At 39.2% G+C, this 21,640-nt stretch overlaps 1 protein-coding gene and 1 pseudogene across 2 annotated transcripts in view; one reads left to right on the top strand and one right to left on the bottom strand.

The window, feature by feature from the left end:
* THEM4 (thioesterase superfamily member 4) overlaps positions 1-10,426 on the bottom strand; it is a 48,954-nt gene extending 38,528 nt beyond the window's left edge. Inside the window, exon 1 of one of the 2 annotated variants that reach the window (XM_081490873.1) lies at positions 9,996-10,426. In XM_081490873.1, the coding sequence (XP_081346999.1) occupies positions 9,996-10,269 (274 nt within the window). In that variant the 5' untranslated portion in view covers positions 10,270-10,426. The remainder of the gene's footprint in view (positions 1-9,995) is intronic. The other variant, XM_081490872.1, reaches the window with a different exon arrangement.
* On the top strand, positions 5,574-7,248 carry LOC145506373 (kelch-like protein 7; annotated as a pseudogene).
* Positions 10,427-21,640: the final 11,214 nt, after the last annotated feature.

Genomic DNA, 21,640 nt, shown 5'->3' with positions numbered 1-21,640 from the left:
CTTTGTTTTTTTTTTTTTTCCCTATGGTTTTGGATTGGCTTGTCCCTTCAGATTTTCAGCTCAAAAAATTTGGTAAGGAAAGAAAAGAAAAACAAAAAAACTTTAACCCACTTATAATCTCTTCATTTTAATGTAACTAATGGTAAAATTTTGATATATTTCCTCCAAGTTTTTGTAACTTTTCTTAGTATACTTGTAATCTCAGTAAGAAATATAATTTTTCTTCTACCTCATCACTTAAAATTCTTTAGTGTTGACTTTCTCATGTCCTTAATCTGTTATCACCATTTTCAACAGCAGAAAAATAGTCTTTTAAAATGATATACGATAATTTACTCAACCATTTAAATTGTACATGTAAATTGTTTCCAATCTTTTGCTGCTTTAAATGAAAAGGACCATTGGAACATCATGAATATGGTATTTTCTCTACTTTGTTTTTTTTTTTTTTTAATAAATTTATTTATTTATTTATTTTCTCTAGTTTGGATTATTTCCTTAGAATTTAGTTCCAACTGTGTAGTTTTTAAAGTACGTAAATTCTGGAAGTAACATAACAGACACAATTAGTCACAAATTAGTGTGTATTGACCAATACTTGTCAATTGAGAGATAGAATAGGATGTGTAAGCTTTGGAGTTGTGAATTTGGGTTTACCTCATCTATAGCTTTCATTCAAAATAGGAAACTCTAGGTTTGATCAGTTCTAGCATTCTTTTATGGACCAGTACAATAGAGATAATAGAAGACTTTTAGGAATTAGAATGACTCCCTTGATCCTGGGCTCTCCCACCTGACTTTTTAAAATATTTATTTTTAATTGGAGGATAATTACTTTATAATATTGTGTTGGTTTCTGCCATAGATCAACATGAATCAGCCATAGTTATACATATGTTCCCTCTCTCTTGAACCTCCCTTCCACCTCCCACCCCATCCCATCCCTCTAGGCTGTCACAGAGCATGGATTTGAGCTCCATGAATCTTATAGCAAATTCCCACTATCTATTTTACATATGATAATATATATGTTGCAATGTTATTCTCAATTCATCTCATCCTCTCCTTTCTCTACTGTGTCCACAAGTCTGTTCTTTATGTCTGTCTCCTTGGCTGCCCTGCAAATAGGTTCATCAGTATCATCTTTCTAGATTTCATCTATGTGTGTTATTACATATTTGTTTTTCTCTTTCTGACTTACTTCACTCTGTATAATAAGCTCTAGGTTCATCTACCTCATTAGAACTGACTCAAATACATTCCTTTTTATAGCTAAGTAATATTCCATTGTTACATGTACCACAGCTTCTTTATCCATTCATCTGTTGAGGGACACCAAGGTTGCTTCCATGTCCTGCTATTGTAAATGGTGCTACAGTCAACATTACGGTACATGTGTCTTTTTCAGTTATGGTTTCCTTCAGGGTATATGCCTGATTGCTGGGTCATATGGTAGTTTTATTCCTAGTTTTTTTAGGGAACCTCCATACTGTTCTCCATAGTGTCTATATCAATTCACATTCCGTCAACAGTGCAAGAGGGTTCCTTTTCTCCACACCCTCTCTAGCATTTACTGTTTGTAGATTTTTTTGATGGCCATTCTGACTGGTGAAAGGTGATACCTCATTGTAATTCTGATTTGCATTTCTTTAATAATGAGCAATGTTGAGCATCTTTTCACGTGTTTATTAGCCATCTGTATGTCTTCTTTGGAAAAAAGCTCTTCAGGTCTTCTGCCCACTTTTTGATTGGATTGTTTTTCTGGTATGGAGCTGCAATAGCTGTTTATGTATTTTAGAGATTAATCCTTTGTCAGTTGTTTCATTTGCCATTGTTTTCTTCCATTCTGAGGGCTGTCTTTTCACCTTGTTTATAGTTTCCTTCACTGTGCAAAAGCTTTTAAGTTTAAGTAGGTCCTATTTATTTTTGTTTTTATTTCCTTTACTCTAGGAAGTGGGTCATAGAGGATCTTGCTGTGATTTGTGTCAGAGAGTGTTCTGCCTATGTTTTCCTCTAAGAGTTTTATAGTTTCTAGTCTTACATATAGGTCTTTAATCCCTTTTGAGTTTATTTTTGTGTATGGTGTTAGGAAGTATTTTAATTTCAGTGTTTTGCATGTAGCTGTCCAGTTTTCCCAGCACCACTTATTGAAGATATTGTCTCTTCTCAATTGTATATTCTTGCCTCCTTTGTCAAAGATAAGGTGCCTATAGGTGGGTGGATTCATCTCTGGGCTTTCTATCTTGTTCCATCGGTCTATATTTGTTTTTGTTCCAATACCATACTGTCCTGATGACTGTAGCTTTGTTGTATAGTTTGAAGTCAGGAAGGTTGATTCCTCCAGGTTCATTCTTCAGTCTCAGGATTACTTTGGCTATCCAAAGTCTTTTGTGTTTCCATACAAATTGTGAAATTATTTGTCCTAGTTCTGTGAAAAATATCATTGGTAGTTTGATAGGAATTGCATTGAATTTATAGATTGCTTTGGGTGGCATAGTCATTTTCACAATATTGAATCTTCCAATCCAAGAACATGATATATCTCTCCATCTGTTTGTGTCATCTTTGATTTTTTTTCATCACTATTTGTTAATTTTCTGCATACTGGTCTTTTGTCTCTTTAGGTAGATTTTCCTAGGTATTTTATTCTTTTAGTTGCAATGGTGAATAGGATTGTTTCCTTAATTTATCTTTCTGGTTTTTCATTGTTAGTGTATAGGAATGCAAGGGAATTCTGTGTGTTAATTTTATATCCTGCAATATTACTATTCAATATTAATATTCATTGATTAGCTCCAGTAATTTTCTGGTGGCATCCGTATGGTTTTCTATGTATAGTCTTATTTCATCTGCAAACAGTAAGAGTTTTACTTCTTTTTTTCTAATCTGGATTTCTTTTACTTCTTTTTCTTCTCTGATTGAGAAGCAGCCAGAACTTCCCAAACTATGTTGAATAATAGTGGCATGAGTGGGCACTCTTGTCTTGTTCCTGATTTTAGAGGAAATATTTTCAGGTTTTCATTGTTGAGAATAATGTTTGCTCTGAGTTTGCTGTATATGGCCTTTATTATGTTGAATATTTTCCTTCCATGCCTACTTTCTGGAGAGGTTTTTTTTTTTTATGATAAATGGGTGTTAAATTTTATCAAAAGCTTTCTCTGCATCTGTTGAGATGATCATCTGGTTTTTATCTTTCAACCTGTTAATATAGTATATCACATTGATTTGTATATACTGAAGAATCCTTGCATCCCTGGAATAAAGCTCACTTGATCACGATATATGATCTTTTAAATGTGTTGTTCAATTCTGTTTAGGATTTTTGCATCAAAGTTCATCAGTGATATTGGCCTGTAATTTTCTTTTTTTGTAGCATCTTTGTCTGATTTTGGTATCAGGGTGACGGTGGCCTCGTAGAATGAGTTTGGGAGTTTCTCCTATCTGATTTTAACTTTGAAGTCTGAGGGGATTCAGCTGAATGTAACAAACTTTTTTTTTTCCCTTTTAGGGCCACACTGTATGGCATGTGGGATCTTAGTTCCCCAACCAGGGATTGAACCTACGTCCTCTGCAGTGGAAGTGTGGAATCTTAGCCACTGGAGTGCCAGGGAAGTCCTGCAACAAACTTTTTTGAGCCCTACTATATGCTCTAGTTCTGGGCCAGGTACAGGTAACATAAACAGAGAAGACTTAGACCCTGTCCTCAAGTGCTTGTAGTCTTGAGTGTGAAAAATGCTACAACAGTAGATACAGACACAGAAGAAGCGACTTTTAGGGAAAACTTCAAAAAGATGAGAACAGATATAGGTGGTTTCTAAAGGATGAAAAGTTCACTAAAGACAACAGGAAGGCTGCTCCAAGCAAAAGGCAGAGAAATATGGGGAACTGCTAGGATTTCAGTCTTTATGGCTGAAAGGTACAAAGAGAACAGTAGCAAGATGGGGATGGCAAAACAGAAGAGGGGTGACACTATAGTGGCTCTTTGGGTTTAACGAAAGCTTAGATTTCATCTTCTAGGTTAATGTTTCAAAAGGTCAATAGGAAAGATGATTTTAGGTGGCACAACAACAATAACACATGTATTTTTAAATGAATATTATAAAAGTACATAAATAGTGCATCACACTTTGATTTTGTAGGTGTTATTGCCTAGGATGAAGCTATTTAAAGAAAAGGAGTCTTTAAAGAATCATGAAGAATACATGCCAATTGAGTGGCAAAGTACTTTTTTTCCATTATGGAGTGCCGTAGGGAGTTTTAAGCAAAGCAGTAACATGAACTGAGGTTTTAGAAAGCTCCCTCTGATGTAAAGGATGAATTGTAAGGTGAGAAGCAATGGTAAGGAAACCAGTTAAAGACTGTTGCAGAGGTCCAGGAGAAATATGGTCAGAAGCTGAACTAGGTAGAAATGAATGAAAAAGATTTAAGAGATATCTAGGATATTGGGACTAAGGGTTGTAGAGACTGACTGATCATGGGGGAAGAGAAAGTAGAAGAGTTTTGGATAATTCCTGACTTGTGGTTTGAAGATTGGAGTGGACAGAAGGAAAAGAAAGAGGAGGTTTTTGTTAATGTTTGTGTGAATGTCAGGAGGCGGAAAGTAGGAGCGGAAGCATTAATTTTAGTCTGGGGCATGTTGAGTTTGGGACGACAGATGAACACTATGATATTGTGAGAAATAAAAATAATGAAAGTTTCAGTTCAAGGAGATGGGAACTAAGTGATACTTGGAAGTAAAGGCATCTATAAATTCACAGCACAGACTCTGTGCCTGAGGGATAAATGCTAGGGATAATCACTACTTTTTGTTGCCCTGAATAGGGGAAAGGTCTTGCTAGATGTTTGATTATGTGTGTTTCAAGCGGGGCTTAAGTTACAACTTTTTAATGTATCTCCTTTTAAGATTAAGTTACTGAACCAAAAGAGGCATGATTTGTAAAGCCTGTGAATATTACTGTTACAAAGCCCATAAATATTGTTAAATATTCTCAACATAGACGACCAGACACCAACATATAATTAAAGAAATGAATCTATCTTTATTGTGAGATTAGCACAGGACATTTTTCTTTTCCAATGTATAAGATGGTGGTTGTGGTTCAGTCACTAAGTCGTGTCTGACTCTATGACCTCATGGACTGCAGCACGCCAGGCTCCTCTGTCCTCTACTATCTCCTGGAGTTTGCTCAAGTTCATGTCCACTGAGTTGGTGATGACACAGGATTAATAATGGATCTGCACTCGTTATTCTTTAAAAGTAAGTTGCCTGGGCTCTGGTTCTAAGGGAAATGCTGTAAAGCCCATGTTGTTGCCTCTGGAGAGCTTGAAGGGGTGGTTGGGCCTTGTTCTACCACAGTGGCCTGCTTGCCCGCTGGGTAGCAGGGCATTGCACCGGCCCTCTCTCAGCCTCAGTACTTGGTAAACAGAAGCCCCAGTGAGAAGAAATTTGCCAAATTGGCTGGGTTCATGGGTATCATGAATAACATTCAGAAACAGTGATTTAAATTCACTGCTCAACTATAGTTGAATCTACAGTCTTCCCAGGGATTTATATCCAGGGTCAACTTGAAATCATGCTGGGAGAAACTGACTACAGAACCTTGTTGACAAGCTACATAAATAGAAAGAAAACATTGTGTGATGTGATTCTTATGGTCCAGGAATGAAAGATACCTCCTCATCATGTTGTCCTTGGTGCAGCCATTCATTTTTTTAAACTTAATGCTCACAACTCACATGCTTGAATCAAAGACCTTTGAAATAGAACTCAAAGATGCTGCACCTGACATTATCAAATAACTTGTGGAATCTGCTTGTACCATGAGAATTTCTGTGAATAGCAACAATGTTCAGTCTTTGTTAGATGCAGCAAACTAGTACCAGACTGAACCTGTGAAGAAAATGTGTGTTGATTTCTTTCTTTGGCTGTGCTGGGTCTTTGTTGCTACATATGGGCTTTCTCTAGTTGCAGCTAGTGGGGGCTACTCTTTAGTTGAGGTAAGCAGGGCTTCTCATTGCGATGGCTTCTCTTGTTGCAGAGCATGGGCTCCAGGGTGCTTGGGCTTCAATAGTTGTGGCATGTGGGTTCAGAACTTGTAGCTTGCGGACTCCAGAGCATGGGTTCAGTTACCCCACGGCATATGGAATCATTCCTGAGCAGGGATCAAGCCCATGTCCCCTGCATTGGCAGGCAGATTCTTAACCACTGGACCCCAGGGAGGTTTGTGTGCTGATTTTTTGAAAGAACAAGCTGATGCTTCAAATTGTCTCGGTTTAAGTGTGCTAGCAGAGTGTCTAGACTGTCCCGAATTGAAAGCAACAGCAGATGACTTTATTCATCAGCATTTTATTGAACTGTATAAAACTGATGAATGTCTGCAACTTAATGCCAAGCGAGTTACACATCTCCTCAACCAGGACACTCTGACTGTGAGAGCAGAGGATCAGGCTTCCCTGGTGGCTCAGACAGAAAGAATCCACCTGCAATGCTGGAGACCTGGGTTGGATCCCTGCATTGGGAAGATCCCCTGGAGAAGGGCATGGCAACCCACTCCAGTATTCTTGCCTGGAGAATTCCAGGGACAGAGGAGCCTGGCGGGTTACAGTCCATGGGGTCGCAAAGAGTCAGACACAACTGAGTGACTAACACAGCACACAGTCTGGTGGTTAAAATATGGTGAACCTAATCGCCAGCCATTTATGGCTGACATCCTTGTATGGGCTTCCCTGGTAGCTCAGCTGGTAAAGAATCCATCTGCAATGCAGGAGACCCCAGTTCGATTCCTGGGTTGGGAAGATCTGCTGGAGAAGGGATAGGCTACCCACTCCAGTATCTTGGCCTGGAGAATTCCATGGACTGTATAGTCCATGGGGTTGTAAAGAGTCGGACATGACTGAGTGACTTTCACTTTTTCTTGTCAAAGTCAGGTTTCCACTTATAACAAAGAATTTAAGTAAAATGGCACTAACTGAACCACTTATTCAAGATAATCCTGAATGCCTTAAGATGGTGATAAGTGGAATGAAGTATCATTTCCTGTTTCTAGAAAATTGAGAAGAACTGGCAGAAGACAAAAGGCCCAGAAGAAAGAAACATGAATATTGAATAGCCCTATTTGGAGGCTCCCAACCACAATCTTGCAGATATTTTTTAACCCAAAGTTGAAAAGAGAAGCATGTTCTGCACAAGCCTGGAAATGAGCCTATAACTTCAAAATACTCTTTTGATGTCTTTGCTCTTACAAATAGCCCATACTTAATGCTCTTCTGTATACTCAACCACAAGTTTTTAGACTTCTAGTGAAAAATTTAAGTAATCAAGGAAATAATACCAATAAAAACATCCTCATTTTATCAATTATTATTTATTCCCTACAGCTAACACCATTAGAATCCCATTATAACACTAATTAATGTTTTGATTAAAAGTATCAGCCTTGGACTTCCCTGGTGGTACAGTGGATGAGAATCTGCCTGTCAATGCAGGGGACACGGGTTTGATTCCTGGTCCAGAAAGATCCCACATGCTGCGAAGCAACTAAGCCTGTGCATCACAACTACTAAGCCCATGCTAGAGCCTGGGAGCCACAACTACTGAGCCTGTGTGCTGCAATGACTGAAGCCTACATACACTAGAGCCTGTGCTTCACAACAAAAGAAGCCACTGCAATGAGAAGCATGTGCTCTGCAACCAAGAGTAGCCCCTGCTCACTACAACTAGAAAAAAACCCCAAGAAAGCCCGGACACAGCAACAAAGACCCAGCGCAACCAAAATAAACAAACAAACAAATAAATAAAAAGGTACCAGGCTCTCCTTTCTTTTTGCTAAAAACTTCATCTTGAAATTTTTCACCATTTACTATTACTTGAATATTTTAATATGTTAGTTATCTTTATTATTTTTAATATCAAAATAATTGGGGAAGCTAATTTTATTGTAAATTATTATTAATTACCTTGAATCTTCCAAGGTGAACATTATTTCATTATTCAATTCAAGTAGACTGCTTAAATAATAAGTGACTTCCCTGGTGGCTGTATAGCAATTGTTTCAAAATTCTTAAACTTAACATTTTCAGAGATGTTAAAATGGTTTTAACTATCATGAATGGAATCCATTTGTGCGTGTCCTATAAGAGCCTAAAATGATTATTTTCACAGAACTGATCTCGTTCAGAGAGGACAATTTAAGCAGTACAATTTAATTGAATTATCTAGAATTAACTCAATATCCTTATGAACTATTATCTTTAGATATTCCTTAGATATAGCTGGCGAGAGCCAGCAAATATTTGTATTAATTGCTGAGTGGAAAATGATAAGAAAGAAAATCTTATTTTTTCTAGTAGATAAAGTAGTAGATAAAGAAATCTTGGGTTGCTATACTGAAGTGAAATGATATTGTTCTTGTCTTTGTCCTTTCAGGAAGCCTGCTGAGTCGCCTCTCCCCCACCTGCACCTGTTTTTAAAGTTTTCAAGTGCTTAATGATTACTAAAAGAGTTATTTATCTGAATCCAGTGCTCTGTTCTCTTAGTATTGGTGTTTTCAGATTGTAACATGGGAATGACTTATGATATTAATGCCTAAATAAAAGTTGACTTAGTTGAAACAATAAATAAATAAAAACAAGGTACAACAGCTTTTAGTTCATGCTCAAAACAGAGTTGTTCCCTCCTCTATGGACCTTTAGTACTTCCCATAGTATATATATTTTAAAATTTTGCACTTGCATTCCTTTCTCCCAAATTAGACTTGAGCTCTCTGAAAGGGTTGTTCCTTATTCATCTTTACAGCATTAGAAACTGATGTCTGGCATATTGTTAGTGCTCGATTAATATTAATTGAATATATCAATAAATCAAAACAGGGATATAAGAACAGGCAATATTTATTTATTGAGAGTCCCTTGGTCAGCAAGGAGATTAAACCAATCAATACTAAAGGAAATTAACCCTGAATATTCATTGGAAGGACTGATGCTGAAGCTGAAGCTCCAATACTTTGGCCACCTGATGCAAGAGTCAACTCACTGGAAAAGACTCTGATCCCGGGAAAGATTCAGGAGGAGAAGGGGGCAACAGAGTATAAAATGGTTGGATGGCATCATCGACTCAATGGACGTGAGTCTGAGCAAACCGAGGGAGATTGTGAAGGACAAGGAAGCCTGGTGTACTACAGTCCATGGGGTCCCAAAGAGTCAGATACGACTTAGTGACTGAACAACAAAAACAATGGGAAAGTACTAAGGGTATATAGAGGAGGAAACTGTTCTCCAACAGGCAATATTTATTTAGGGCATCCCTGGTGGCTCAGGGGTAAAGAAGCCAATGCAGGAGATGCAGGCTCCATCCCTGGATCAGGAAGATCTCCTGGAGAAGGAAATGGCAACTCACTCCAGTATTCTTGCCTGGGAAATCTCATGGCCAGAGGAGCCTGGCGGGCTATAGTCCATGGGGTCGCAAGAGTTGGGCAGGACTTAACGACTTAACAACAACAATATTTAGTTAATACTAACGCCAGACGCCGCTGTTACATACTTGCCTTGTCTCACTTAAACCTTGTAACAAGTATTAAAAGTGAGAAAACGGATCCTCCTGAGGGTATAAGGTAATGGTTATTTGCCAGACTACTTAGGTTCAGAATCCAACTCTACCACGTGTTTTCTTAAGCAGCTGACCTTGCTTAAGTCATAATCCTTCTTTATTAGTAGTAGTGGTATACTTTGACTTGCTGACCCGATTCAAGCATCCTGCACGCTGCCTCAAAACCGCGTCACCCTCCTGTCCAGTTTCTTATGGCTTGACTCTCAAGACTGAAAGATCCGGTGACCTTGTTAATACTGATACCTTCTGGAGCTAATGTTAGCTTTCATTCTGAGGTCAGTTGGCTGAGGAAAGGGATAAACAGCTGAACATATCCCTTATCACAGGCTAGTTCCTGACGAAAAAGCCCTACCCTTCTGCCCATTTTCGCTCTCCGGCTACCCGGACTCACCGGCGCTGATTGCAGGTCCGTCGGCTGCCGGGGCGCGCCTCCCCGCCGGCCGCACAGGGCCCAGAGCGAGCGAGGTCCCGCGGTGCAGCTCCTCAGCATGGCTCTCGGAAGTGAGGGAGCTGGCTTGGGCCAGCTGACACCCACACGCATGCTCTTCCTCTTTAACTGAGGCGAGGTGGGGGCGGAGCCTGGCGCTCCGGTGCGAGGGGACGCGTGTCTCGGAGGGGCACTGGGAGGAAGGGGCAGTGGGAGGGAGGGGCATGAAGGCAGGCATGACGTCGGGTAAAGCCTATAGCTGTCCTCCCGCGCCTGAGCCACTTCCGGGGAAACTGTCAAGACTTGTGAAGGCCACTGGAGCGAGGGGCGAGCGGCAACAGCGGCCGCGCGGCATGGGGAGGGCGAGGAGGCCAGAAGTGCGGGTCCGCGACTATGGCTCAGTCCCTCAGCCCCGGCACCTAAGCGCTGCTGGTGAGGGTTCGCTGGTCTTTTCCTCCCCTCTTGCTAGAGGGCCAAGTTCTGTGCTGTTTCCTAACAGCTCTCCCTCCCGCCGTTGGTGGTGCTAGTGGTAAAGAACCCGCCTGACAGTGCAGGAAACGTAAGAGACGCAGGTTCCATCCTTGGGTTGGGAAGATCCCCTGAAGGAGGGCAAGGCAACCCACTCCAGTATTCTTGCCTGGAGAAAGAATCCCATGGACAGAGGAGCCTTGTGGGCTACAGTCCATGGGGGCGCAGGAGAGTTGGACACGACCGAAGAGACTTAGCACTGCACTGCCGGCAGCTGATTTAAGCCCTCAGGGGGGTAGGAGCGCACACAGAAGATTGTAGGAATAGAATATTTTTCTTGGAGACTACCCACCCACCCCCACCCCTGCACACACATCTTTAAGGGAGCAGAGCTAAAAAAGTCTTTAAGTCTGACTTTTTCAAAAATAGAAATTGTAGCAACACCTAAAGGAAGCAGTCATCTCTTAGCTCTGGAGACATAACTGAGCTCAAAGTCCAGCGCACCACCTAACACCGTGGGTGGGTTTGCGCTTAGTGACTCAGTCTTATCTGACTCTTTGTGACCCCCGAAGACTGTAGCCTGCCAGGCTCCTCTATCCATGAAATTTTCCAGGCAAGAATACTGGAGTGGGTTGCCATTTCCTCCTCCAGGGGGTCTTCTTGACCAAGGGATCCAGCTGCGTATACTGTGTCCCCTGTATTACAGGTGGATTCTTTAACTGCTAAGCCAAGGGGGAAGCCCTGTAACACTTTGTATACTTTTTAACTGTACCTGGCCTCTTATTTCCTCGTTGTTGTATTAAAAAGAATGTATCAAGTTTTACTTGTCACCAGGACCTTCTCTTTCAGTAGGAGTCACTGAAGTTAGAAGTTATTTGAGGCTACCTTGTATCCTGCTCACAAAGAAAATGACCCCAGACTAGTAATGTGTTGAAACGGGGCTTATACAGACTCGTTAAAATGGTAAGAATTTGGCTGGCCAATTCTTAAACACTTCCATTATTTAAAACGTAAATGATACAAACTTACAGTTAATAAGTTGTATTTAAAAAATGAAGGTATTGTTACAACACCCCTGAGTCAGTCCCCAATAAAGGTCCTTCTGCCTGGTATCTTGGAGCCAGTAGGAGATCAAGCCTGGTTCAGAATCAAAGGAAATCAAAAAATGAAGAGGTGTGAGCTCCAGCTCTAGAGTACTTGGGTCTTCCTCATAGGTGCTTGGCCTGGCTGCTTCATAGGGTTCTTGTCAGCAGGGAGGGGGCGGGTTCTTGGCAAGCACCTCCCCCCACTTTTGCTGCTCAAGCTTTCATTGCTGCTCAAGGCAATGTGGGGGAGGGGGCAGCATATCTGCCCTGGGCCCCATAGCTATCTTCAATTGCAGTGTTGCTTGCAGTGCTTCTGAATATGGTTTCTGGAGCTGAGGTGTGAGGGCACAGCCTTTTTGCACTAGGAACTCTGGTCTGAAGGGCCTGGTGTACAAATCTCTGCACATGGGCACCCTGTGAGCAACTGAAACTAGACTAAACACAAAGGAAAAGAAAAAGGTTAGATTTTATTTTATTACCCGGATTTTATTTCCTGGGAATTGTTCGTGGGCTTCACTGCTGACAGTATTAGATACTAAAAACTGTTTATGTTCTTGAAGTATATTTCATCACTGGTTACAGTTTTAAGTGGATGTTGACTGCCTTTTCATAGCCACAAACAATTATAAGTGCTGTTATAATTCTGGTGTATGAAACTTCTTTTTAAATATTTCTTTAGGGACATAATGAAATACCAACAATAGTTTGATTTATGCTCTGTAATAAATTATTAGTTCTTTTAGAATGTAAAAAACAAAACTGCTTAATTATTTTTACTACATTTTGCTGTTGTATGTGCTCTTGAGGTTATTTATCTCTGTCGCATTTGTATGGTGGGAATACTAGGCACCCCTTCCAAACATTGCATTTGGTCACATCACAGTGGTAGCTTAAAACTGACTGATTGGGAGTATTCATTCAGATACTGCAACTGAGGGCTTTCCTTTCTTACCTTATTAAATATTTACCAATATACCAGTCTTAGTTTTAAGTCTTAGGGGTTACTAGAATTGCTTACCCCCAGAACATCCGTACACAATGTTTTTCTGCCAACACAGCTCTGTACCTACTCAGGCAGTAAAGGTGGGACTGGAGGAATCATCAGGAGAGATTTATCAGAGATAAACAAACTTGGCTTTGGGTTTGGGTCTAAGTTCAGAGATCCTCAGTCTACTTTTTTTTGTGAGCAATTAGTATTTTTATTTAAAGCATCTTTATATAAAAATCAGATATTTTCCTTGATTGGGGCTTCTCAGGTGGCTCAGTTGATAAAGAATCTGCCTGCCAATGCAGGAGACTAGGGTTCAATCCCTGGGTTGTGAAGATCCCTGAAAGAAATGGCAACCCACTCCAGTATTCTTGCCTGGGAAATCCCATGGTCAGAGGAGTCAGGCAGGCTACAGTCCATGGGGTCACAAAAGAGTTGGACATGACTGAGTGATTTAACAACAACAAGAGTTTTCCTTGATTATGTGAGCTTCCCTATCAGTTTGTCAGTAGGGAAGAATGTCCAGTATTTTAAACCCACAAAATTAACTGGGGGTAAAGGTATACCTGGAGAAGGCAATGGCACCCCACTCCAGTACTCTTGCCTGGAAAATCCCTGGACGGAGGAGCCTGGTAGGCTACAGTCCATGGGGTCGCTAAGAGTCGGACACGACTGAGCGACTTCACTTTCACTTTTCCCTTTCATGCAGTGGAGAAGGAAATGGCAACCCACTCCAGTATTCTTGCCTGGAGAATCCTAGGGACGGTGGAGTCTGGTGGACTGCTGTCTATAGGGTCGCACAGAGTTGGACACGACTGAAGTGACTTAGCAGTAGCAGCAAAGGTATACCATTATGAGACAGAGGGAATTTGAGAAATAAAGCATGTAAGAATGACTCAAACCAAAGATGATTCGACATAAGGGGCGGCTGTTGATGTTCTGTAATTTTAGCAGACTGCCTAAGTCGTCTCCTTTTCAATATAGTACTCCAGTTTCCTGAGGGCATGGATGGTGCCAAATTGTCCTGTTAATTATAGTACTTCTTTTAATAACTCTCACAAATTGCTTCAATATTTGTTTGGCAGCAAGAGCCCAAAGTATCCTGTTGTCTTTCCACATGGTGCATGCAGATAGAGGCACATTATAAATCAAACCCATAAATCAAGATGATTTCTCTTAATAAATAAGATAGTTTATACAGATAACTTAAAAGTGTATATGGATATATATATATTTATATATATATATGGATATATATAAATAAATTACAGTGTAGTTAGAATCCATCAAAACCCCTAAATAGACCAGCTCTGTTAAGATTGTAAAGGTACCAACAGCTCTCCTAGGTCAGTTACATTCAGTATAACTTCTGCATATGTCAGATAGTAGCCAGATAGTCAGAATGTATTTGGCCCGGTCACCCACACTCTGACCTAGAGCCTTCATCAGGTATTTTTCCGAGGTATTCATGTTGGCAACACATATGAAATGTCTGGCCAAGTTTGGAGGGAGATGGGGAAGGTGACAATCTAGCAATAGAATTGGTAGCCTGTGGATATGGAAAAGTTTTTCTTTGGTGTTTGTGTGGCTTACGTAAAGAATAAATTTTCTTCCTTGTTTTTGATAGAACTATAACGAAATAAGCCAACTGTATGAAACTTAATAGTATTTCCACCATTCTCCTTTAATATCGTAAGCAGCTTTATTGAGGTTAAATGGGGACATATAATAAACCCCATGTATTTAAAGTATACAAATTGGTAAATTTTGATACACATATACACCTATGAGGGCTTCTCAGGTGGCCTTGGTGGTAAAGAACCCACCTGCTGATGAAGGAGACATAAGAGACGTGGGTTCAATCACTGTTTGGGAAGATCCCTTGGAGGAGAGTATGGCAACCCACTTCAGTATTCTTGCCTAGGGAATCCCGTGGACAGAGGAGCCTAGCAGGCTATGGTCCATAGGGTCACACAAGAGTCTGACATGACTGAAGAGACTTAACATGTACAAACACATACACCTATGGAACCATCACTGCAATCAAGATAATGAGCTTATCTTGCGCCCACAAGTTTCCTCCTCATGTCCTTTGTAAACTCTTCCTCCTACCCTCTAAGTGAACACCAATCTGCTGTCACTTTAGTTTGCATTTTCTCAAGTTTTAAATAGAATCATGTAGTATATACTCTTTTTTTTTTGAGATTCATCCATGTTGTTGCTTGTATCAATAATTCATTCCTTTTTATTGATTAGTATTTTATTGTTTGAATGTACCACAGTTTTCCCATTCACTTGTCAATGACCATTTAGGTAGTTTCCAGTGTTTCTCTATTACAAATAAAACTGCTCTGAGCGTAAGTCTTTATATGAATAAATGCATTCTTTTCTCAATTCAGTTGTCCTTGCTCCTGCCTCAAAAAATTGATTATCCTTTTATTTTTTTTTGCCACACTAGAAAACTTTTGGAATCTTAGTTCCCTGACCAGGGATTGTACCCTTGCCCTCTACAGTAAAAGCATGGAATCCTAACCAGTGGACTGCCAGGGAATTCCTTGGTTATCCACTTTTGTGTATTGGTCTAGATTCTCTATTCTGTACCTTTGATCTAGTTACCTTTCTTAATACTAACATCATACCATCTTGATTCCTGAAGTGTTGTGACTAGTCTTGAAATTATTTTCAACTTTGTTCTTTATCAATGTTGTTTTGGCTATTCTAGATATTTTTCATTTCCATATAAATTTTAGAATAAGTTTGTCAATATCTATGAAAAATCTGCTGGGGTTTTGAATTGATATCTTAGCAAATTGAGTCTTCTCGTGAACAAGTTATTTTTCTTCATTTATTTAAATCTTCTGTAATTTCCCTCAGCTGCAATTTGTAGTACAGGTTTTATATATCTTTTGTCATATTTATCTTAAGGAAGTTTATATATATTGATGCTATCAAGAACATTTAAAATTTCAATCCCTGATTGTTCATTGCTTGTATATAGAAATACAATTACTTTTTAATATATTGATCTTATATCTGTAAACTTTAAATTCATTTACTAGTTCTAGTAAGTTTTTAATAGATTCCTTAAATTTTTTACAAAGATGATCATGTTATCTGAGTTTTACTTCATCTTTTACTATCCGGACAGCTCTTTTTTTTTTTTTTTTTTTTGCTTTATTGCACTGTCTAGGATTTCCACTACAATGTTGAATAGTAGTGATGAAAGCAGATATGCTTGTCTTGTTGCTGATCTTAGGGGGAGAGTATTCAGTCTTTCACCATTAAGGATGATGTTAGCTATGTGTTTGTTGTAGATGCTCATTAACATAAGGAGAAATCCTACCTAAAATTCCTCATGTGCTGAGTTTTTGTTAGGAATGGATGTTGGATTTAATCAAATGCTTTTTCTGCATCTATTAAGATGATCATGTGTTTTTTCTTTTTAAATTTATTATTGTGAATTACCTTGATTGATTTTTAAATTTTAATTAATTTTTGTCTGCGTTGGGTCTTTGTTGTGGTATGTGTGAGTTTCTCATCTCAGTGGCTTCTCTTGTTGCAGAGCACAGGCTCTAGGCACTTGGGCTTCAGTAGTTGCAGCATGCAGGCTCAGTAGTTGCAGCATGGAGGCCTTAGAGTGCACAGGCTTCAGTAGCTGTGGCAAGCGGGCTTAGTTGCCCCACGGCATGTGAGATCTTCCCAGACTAGGGATCCAGGGATGAAACCTGTGTCTCTGCATTGGCAGGGGGATTCTTAACCACTGGATCACCAGGGAAGTCTACCCCGATTGATTTTTGAATGTAAAACTAACCTTGTTTTCCTGAATAAGCCACATGAGGATCTTTTCTTATAGTATCTTTTTCTAGTTGTGGTATTAGAATAATGCTGGCTTTATAGAATGAGTTGGGAAGTATTACCCTTTTCAATTTTCTGGAAGAGCTTGCGTAGAATTGGCATTTTTTTCAAAAATGTTGGGTATAATTCAATAGTGAAGCCTCCTGGGCATGGAATTTACTTTGTGGGAAAGTTTTTAACTATACATTCAATTTCTTTGATAGATGCAGGACCATTCCTACTGTAAGAGCCTTGCAATAGTGTTGTTTCTTCTCTCATGACATTTATGCTCTTTTTTATCATGCATTTTACCTTTTTAAATGTTAAAAACCCTCACATTACATTGCTACTATTTTGTTTAGGCAGCCATTTGTCTTTCAAAGAATTTTAAATAGTAAGAAAAAAATCTTATTCATTTACCAATGTAGTTGTCATTTCCAGGATTCTTCATTCATTTGTGAAGATCCAGATTTCCATCTGGTATCATTTTCTTCTGCTTGAGGACTTCCTTTATATTCTTGTACTATGTATCTGTGTGTGTAGTGTGGGGGTCTTCTAGTGGGTACTTTGGTAATGAATTCTTTCAGCTTTCATGTGTTTGAATATGTCTTTATTTTGCTGTTACTTTTGAAAAATTTTTGCTGAGTATAGAATTCTGCATTGACAGTTTTTTTCCCCCCAGTATTTTTAAGGTACTGCTTTACTATATTCTCACTTGCATTATTTCTTTTTTTAAAAAAACTTTTTATTTTGTATTGGATAAAGACTCTGCCTGCCATTGCAGGAGACTCAGGAGATGTGGGTTTGATCCCTGGGTTGGGAAGATCCCCTGGAGAAGGAAATGGCAACCCACTCCAGTATTCTTGCCTGGAGAATCCCATGGACAAAGGAGCCCGGCAGGCTACAGTCCATGGAGTCACAAAGAGCTGGACATGATGAGCAAGCAGCACTCACATAGCTTATTAACAATGTTTTGACAGTTTCAGGTGAACATTGAAGAGACTCAGTCATACATATACATGCATACATTCTTCCCCAAACTCCCCTCCCATCCAGACTGCCACATAATATTGAGCGTTGCTTGCATTATTCCCAATGAGAGATCTGATGTTATTCTTAATTTTGTCTATATATGAGATGCCTTTTTTTCTCTGGATGCTTCTAAGATTTTCTTCTTGTCTTTTTTAAAAAAACAATTTGGTTATGATGTACCTCGATGTATTTTTAATATTTCTGGTGTTTGGGGACTCATTGGGATTCTTACCTCTGTGGATTAATAGTTTTCATCAAATCTGGAAAATTTTTGGCTGTTATTTCTTCAGCTATATTTTATGTCCTCTCCTCTCTCCCCTTTCTTTTAAGGACTCCAAGTACTTATATATTAGGCCATTTAACATTGTCTCACAGCTCATTGATGTATTTTTCTTTTTGAGTGTCATTAAAAATTCTCTTATCTCTGTTTCATTTTGGATAGTTTATACTGCTATATTTTCAAGTTAATGAATCTTTTCTTCTGAAATATGTAATCTGCTATTAAATCCATCCAGTGTATTTTTCATCTAAGACACTGTCACTTTTATGTCTAAGAATTTGATTTGGGTCTTTTTTTATATCTGCCATATCTCTGCTTAACCTATAGAATTTATAGAATTTAGGTGTAATAACTTTTAATGTCATTTTATGCCACTTCTTATGTCTGTGTCAGTTCTGACTGGTTTCGATTGGCTGTTTTTTCCTGCACCTCTGCATGCCTGGTAATCTTTGTTAAATGAGGAAGAACTGAATACCAGACATTGTGAATTTCACCCTGTCAAGTACCACAGTTTTGTATTTCTATAAAGCTTGAGCTTTGTTCTGGGATGCAGTTAATTTACTTGGAAACAGTATGATCCTTTTGAGTCTTGCTTTTAAGATTTGTTAGGAAGGACAAGAGCAGTGCTGAGTCTATAGCAAGGTTTCTCAGCCTCAGCACTGTTGACATTTTGGACCAAGTAATACTTTGTTGTCAGGGGGTCTGTCCTGGTCACTGCAAATATTTAGTAGCGCCCTTGGCTCCCCACTAAATGCTAGTAGCACCATGCCCCTAGTTCTTACAAATCAAAAACGTCTCTAGATATTATAGACATCGTTGCCTGGGGGAGTGGAGCACAATTTCCCCTCACTGAGAACCATTAGTCAAGGGCTAATTATTTCCCATTACTGAAGAAAGACTGTTGAATACTCTACCCAATGCCCTATGAATCATGAGGTTTCCCAGCATAAGCTGTTGGGAACAGGCTGTCTTCCCAGCTCTCTGTGAGTGCTGAATGCTGTTTACTCTTGTTCTCTCAATAGTTCTCTCCCCAGCATTTGTGCGATAGTTTCCTCACACAAAGGCACCAATCAGTACTCTGAATACCCTCCGCAGATCTCCAGAGTTCTTTCTCTGTACAGGTCTCTCCTCTCTAGCACTCTGTCCCACAGACACTAGCCACGTTGGGTTCCCCACACTCTCGGCTGCACTTCCTCAACTCAGGGACTCCAACAGGTTCCCCAAGTTCCCCTCCCCTGTGCAGTAGCCTGGGAACCCTCTGAAATTAATTGCACAGCTCTCTTTATTGCTTCCAGTCTCTCAGGGATCACTGTTCTTCACTGGTGGATGTCCAGTATCTTGAAAATTGTTTCATATATTTTTTGTGGTGGTTGGTGGTGATTTTCGTAGGGAGTGAGGTGGGGTCAGAGTTCTTTAAGGTAAAAGGGTAAATCCAGTTAACAAACTGCATCTTGGACCACAAGCCAGTCCTTTAATTTTTAACTTTAGACTGGGTGCCTTATTGCCTGGTAAACTTTTTTTCTCCCTCTCTGGTTAACTTTTATATTACATTTTTAAAAACTGCAACTTAGACCTCTTTATAAAACAGAAGTCAGGATTAATGTGAATGTGTAAGCTATAGTGGACCTTAGACATTGTTGAAAGTTAAATTTTAAGACCTTTACAGAGCTCCAAAATTTCCAATATCACTACTGAGGAGGAGCAGAATATGTGACTCCAAAATATACCACTTTGGCATGTGAATTATTTTGAATTGATAAGGCCCAACAGACTCTGAAAGAGCATTTACCTTCCCTTTAACTGCCTAAAAGAATTTAGATTGATGGCAGAAAAAGAGCTAATACCAAAGATAACTTTTTATCAGAGAGACTTAGCTACATGGTATGGCAAACTGTTGCTTACCAAGCACTTGCTCTTATCTTCCTGTGAATTGTCTTCCTCCCTTTTGAAACCCCAGACCCTTCCCCCTTCTCCTTAGCTGAGGGTAGTGTATAAGCCTCAATTGCTTGAGTATCTTTGTGTTTCCTATCTTTGGGGCTCTCTTATGCATGAAATTTGTTTCTCTCCTGTTAATCTGCTTTATGTCAATTTAATTATTAGGTTAGCCAGAAAGGAAGAAGGGAGAAGTTTTCCACCTCTATACCATATATACCATCTCCTCCAAAATTTAATGAAGTAGGGAATTCCTGGTGGTTCAGTGGTTAGGACTTAGTGTTCTCACTGCTGGCGGCCTAGAGTTTGATCCCTGCTTGGAGAACTAAGATCCCACAAGCCTCATGGTGTGGCCAGAAAAAAAATTAATAAAATATAATGGAAAATATTTAAGAGGTACCTTAATGAACCATGAACATACATGAATTTTTTATTATTATACTTATTATATAATGAGGGAACCAATAAGATGTATAACAATTTTAAAGTAGAATTCAAAGAGAAAATATATAAATGTAAAATCAGATACACTAAAATGCATTTGTTGCTACAAATATAAATTCACAAGGCAATAATTGCAAATTATTACAAATACACAAGACAATTGCAAATACAGAAGACAAAGTTAATTTCCCTCATCAGTAGTTATTTGCACTGTTGTCAATTCTCTATGTGACCATACATGAATTTTGGATTAATCTCAAATTTATATTTCCTGGTTATAAATCTAGGAATCACCTTGGACTTCTCCTTATTCCATACCACTATACCCCATGCACTTAGCAGATACTCTTCAGTTAATCTTGTAAGCCAGTTGTCTTCACATTTTTGTTTTTTGTTAAAATAACCTTAAAATAATTTTGAAAAATTGTTTATTCTCATACATCTTAAAATTGATATTAAATTTTTTTCTCATAAATAGTTGTAAGGTTTATAATTTTTTGTGTATTACATAATGAATATGTACTTTATATTTTTGTCAAAATCTTAGGGCTGCAGATTAAGCTCACTTAAGTTTTGGAAAATGTTTGCCATATGAACTAATTGGTAAAGTCAATCCTCATTGGAAAATCGGTCAGGGAAATCAATCTTTCTATTAGAAAAAGTCTGTAATTTTTCAATTCAGATAATGTTAATATGTATCCTTCTGATAGATAGCCATTTCACATTTGAATTTTAAACTGAATTCTGAACCTTGCATTTATACGTAGCCTAAGTGTCCTGTGCTTAGTCGCTCAGTTGTGTCCGACTCTTTGCCACCCCATGGACTGGAGCCCTCAAGGCTCCTTCTGTCCATGGGCATTATTCAGGCAAGAGTACTGTAGTGGGTTGCCATGCCCTCCTCCAGGGGTTTTCCTGACTGAGGGATTCAACCCAGGTCTCCCACACTGCAGGCAGATTCTTTACTGACTGAGCCACAAGGGAAGCCCGTATGTATCCTGGATGACAATAAAAATGCTGCCTTATTTAATATTTCTTGCTGAATTTCTCTCTGATTTGCTATTATAGGACTCTTCCTCAGAAAGAATATATTCTTGAATTGTTATCCCCAGGACAGTGCACCAAAATGAGATGCTAGATGGGTGAGAGTACATAGCAGGAGAAGGGTGACTGTGAGAGGGGAGGTTGGAAACAGACTGCAGGCTAATTTTCAGGTAGATGCAATCCATTTGCATCGTTACTATTTTGATACAGTATCTAGAATTGTGTGTGTGTGTGTGTGTGTGTGTCTGTTTTAATATTTATTTATTTTGGTTTCTTCTGGTCTTAGTTGCAGCACATGTGGTCTTTTGCAATGTAGATTCTTAGTTGCAGCATGTGGGATCTAGTTCCCTGACCAGGGATTGAACCCTGGACCCCCAGCTTTTGGAGTGTAGAGTCTTAACCTGGAACCACCAGGGAAGTCCCTGTTGTGTGGTTCTTAAAGTGATTTTAATCATATGGGGGAAAGGGAGATTTCTACCTTGGGTGGCTGGGTAGAAGGTGGTAT

This window comes from Giraffa tippelskirchi, chromosome 5 (genome assembly GCF_054371585.1).
Source record: "Giraffa tippelskirchi isolate mGirTip1 chromosome 5, T2T-mGirTip1v1.2.pri, whole genome shotgun sequence".
In the NCBI taxonomy this organism is placed as follows: domain Eukaryota; kingdom Metazoa; phylum Chordata; class Mammalia; order Artiodactyla; family Giraffidae; genus Giraffa; species Giraffa tippelskirchi.
The sequence above is the reverse complement of the archived record's forward strand: the minus strand, read 5'-3'. Positions and strand labels throughout refer to the sequence as shown.